The sequence below is a fragment of the Triticum dicoccoides genome, chromosome 6A (genome assembly GCF_002162155.2).
Source record: "Triticum dicoccoides isolate Atlit2015 ecotype Zavitan chromosome 6A, WEW_v2.0, whole genome shotgun sequence".
Lineage (NCBI taxonomy): Eukaryota > Viridiplantae > Streptophyta > Magnoliopsida > Poales > Poaceae > Triticum > Triticum dicoccoides.
The window spans coordinates 555,270,247-555,273,310 of NC_041390.1; the positions used below are offsets into that span (position 1 = coordinate 555,270,247).

Here is a 3,064-nt window from a genome sequence, read left to right on the forward strand (position 1 = left end):
TATGTTCCATTTCAGGGTTTTTTTTTTTCAGTACGGTACCGGTGGTGATTTTGTATTATTGGAGACTGTCGCGCAAAGGATCTTTCCCAATTTGCTTTCGAGGCGTGTTTTTCTGTGATGGATTAGCGTCGTGGCTGATTTTCCATTGCGCCTGAGACACCAATTTCTCAATTTTCTGACGGGCATTGGCCTTGGCAGGACTACATACCCACGGTGTTCGACAATTTCAGCGCAAACGTGGTGGCGGACGGCACCACCGTGAATTTGGGCCTTTGGGACACCGCCGGTAACTCTCACCCCCTGATTCGACCGCTTTCTTTGCCCTGCCGCGCCTGTGGTTTGTAGGTTTTGTTTTGCCTCAGCTGCACATCGCAGCAGCAAATTTTACTCTCTGACGAATTCATTTGGTAACCGGGGGAGCTCACATGGTACCATCCTTGCAGGGCAGGAGGATTACAACCGGCTGAGGCCTCTGAGCTACCGCGGCGCTGATGTTTTTGTGCTTGCCTTCTCTCTCGTGAGCCGAGCTAGCTATGAGAATATCATGAAGAAGGTGCCGAAATGCTCTACTAGCATCCTTTGTAGTAGGACTTGTTCCTTTTTATTTGGAAAAAAATGTCAAAGAGGTTTGAATGTTTTGCGCCTTGTTGTTTCCTCTTTCAGTGGATACCGGAGCTTCAGCATTACGCGCCCGGCGTGCCGGTTGTGCTGGTAGGCACAAAACTGGGTGAGTTGTGATGACAGTGAAAGCTTATTGTTTGCTTAATAACTGCTTATAGGTGGGCGGTGGGTGGGATTGGTGGCATGATTTGTGTATCTTGTCCTGTTACGTAGTAGTAACTCGTTGGCGTCTCCTTGTCTCGGCGTGGTTGGAATTTAGTTTGGTTGGTAATCCACTGATAGTGATCTTTTGTAGCGTGGACAGCTTATCATCCATGTAGTTGGGGGCCAGATACTTTGTAGCTTACAGAAGCTATCATCCAAATAGTTGTTGAATAAATAGTATGTCTGGTGAAGCTTAATAAATATGGTAAGGTTTAAGGTCGTTTACGGATTGGACTGCATGAAATGTCGTGTTTAAACGTGATAATGAAAAACTCTGCCATGATTGATTACGAACCATGGATGAAGCACACAAGAAAAATCCTAATCCTGCGTCCTTAACTAGCTACTTTCTATGAGATTAATCATGCACTTCTAGCAAGATCATTGTAGCTGTCAAAACCATTCATTTGCTGCTGGGGGTAGGAAGCCTAATAGGCCAACAAGAAATACTATCCAACACTATATATCTACGACAAATCATTCCTTAATTAAATATGGTTTTAATATTCACAAATTGTAATGTTGCTTGCAGATCTTCGTGAAGACAAGCACTATTTGCTGGACCACCCTGGCATGATACCCGTTACCACAGCACAGGTAGTACATCTCAATTGTATATGTTGTTGATTGTTGATAAATCGGTGAGCTTTGAATGTCCTTGACCTTAAGGTCAAAGAGATGAATAATGCAACCTGGCTTCTGAAACTCAATTTTGTGCTTGCTATTGCCACAGGGGGAGGAACTTCGTAAGCAAGTTGGTGCTTTATATTACATAGAGTGCAGCTCAAAGACACAACAGGTAAAGTTTTCTGTAAGAGAACTGTATGCCCTCGCTGCAGCAATTGTTTCTTCTTCAAAGTGTTTGTGTAAGCTGAAAATTCTTACACTTGTGCAATATGCAGAATGTCAAAGCTGTGTTTGATGCTGCTATCAAGGTAGTAATCCAGCCCCCAACTAAACAAAGAGAAAAGAAGAAAAAGAAACAGCGCCGGGGATGTTCTATGATGTAAGTAAATACAACACTTTCAGTTTTTCTTCATTATCAATTTTCTTTTTGATAATACTTCCCTCCAGTATTGTAATAGTTGTCATTTTGGGCATAAGCACGGTCTCCAAAATGCAGCGTTGACCACTACTAGTTATAACCCAGTCACTCTTATATTATAAAGTTACCTTTCCAATTATTGAATCTTGTTTACAAGAGATATTGGTTGTCGAAGCTCTTAAAGTCTTACTTGCTATGTCTGAAATGGAAAGTTTTGGGGAACTCAGAGGGAGCAACTTCTAAAGCTATTTTTTTATCATTCATAGAAATTTGGCACGATTAATTTGAGTCATTGTCTGCAATAACCAAATTTACCTAGAATGTGAATTGTGTAAAAAAAAATCCAGGGTGATTTGAGCACCCCTTGGTGTTTTAGATCTAAAGTACACTGCCCCCTCCCCCAGTAGTGGCAAGGGAATAATAACATTGTAGTCTTACCGTAATATGTTGCCAAACCGTGCATTTAGACATGTTGAGGTTGGTTATGCTTTTGTTCTGAAATGTATATGAAATAAACGCATAGGATCGCCATCTTATGCGTGTTCTACTTCGCTTCTTAATGTTGAATTTTGTGTGTTGCAAATGAAGGAACTTCGGTGGAAGGAAAATGCTATGCTTCAAATCCTGAATGATAAAGGAGAAGGTGTCTCTTGCCTGAAGCGATTGCCATGGGTGTGCAGCACCAAATTGACAAACACTCGAGATCCGTTGGATGTGCTGATTGCACGGTCAATGTGTATATTTGCATCGTCGGTAATTAATTACTAGAGTTAGATGGTTAAACTAGCCCTTGCTTATGTGCTGCAGAATGCCCGTGTTTTATTAGCATTCATCGTGTTAGGAAGTTGTGTAGAAGCAAACGAGATTTTGCTGTGTCAGTGACAAGGTCGCAACTTTTGAAGTCTCGGTGTATTCTCAGTTCAGTTTAGTCTATTTTCTGATTCCACGGCCGGCGACATTGAGAGCAACATTGAAATCTTACGGATGTGCCAGTTTGGTTGAGGACTATAAATCTTTAAAGTTGGCATGCGACGCTGGTAGCAGGCGGAGCATATTTGTCAACAACAATAAGGGCACCTCCAACTGCAAATTGTCTCCGTTGGCGGACAGGGGGACCAAACTGTGGACATGAATGTGAGACGCCGCTATTCAACCGTAGCCGCATACATTGCAAACACTTCTTCAATAAACTGG

At 42.3% G+C, this 3,064-nt stretch overlaps 1 protein-coding gene across 1 annotated transcript in view; it reads left to right on the forward strand.

Annotated features, from left to right (window-relative positions):
* LOC119317878 (rac-like GTP-binding protein 3) overlaps positions 1-2,816 on the forward strand; it is a 3,755-nt gene extending 939 nt beyond the window's left edge. The window contains exons 2-8 of the mRNA XM_037592378.1: positions 199-286; positions 444-553; positions 664-727; positions 1,358-1,422; positions 1,559-1,624; positions 1,728-1,831; positions 2,459-2,816. Coding sequence (XP_037448275.1) covers positions 199-286; positions 444-553; positions 664-727; positions 1,358-1,422; positions 1,559-1,624; positions 1,728-1,831; positions 2,459-2,498 — 537 coding nt within the window. The 3' untranslated portion in view covers positions 2,499-2,816. The remainder of the gene's footprint in view (positions 1-198; positions 287-443; positions 554-663; positions 728-1,357; positions 1,423-1,558; positions 1,625-1,727; positions 1,832-2,458) is intronic.
* Positions 2,817-3,064: the final 248 nt, after the last annotated feature.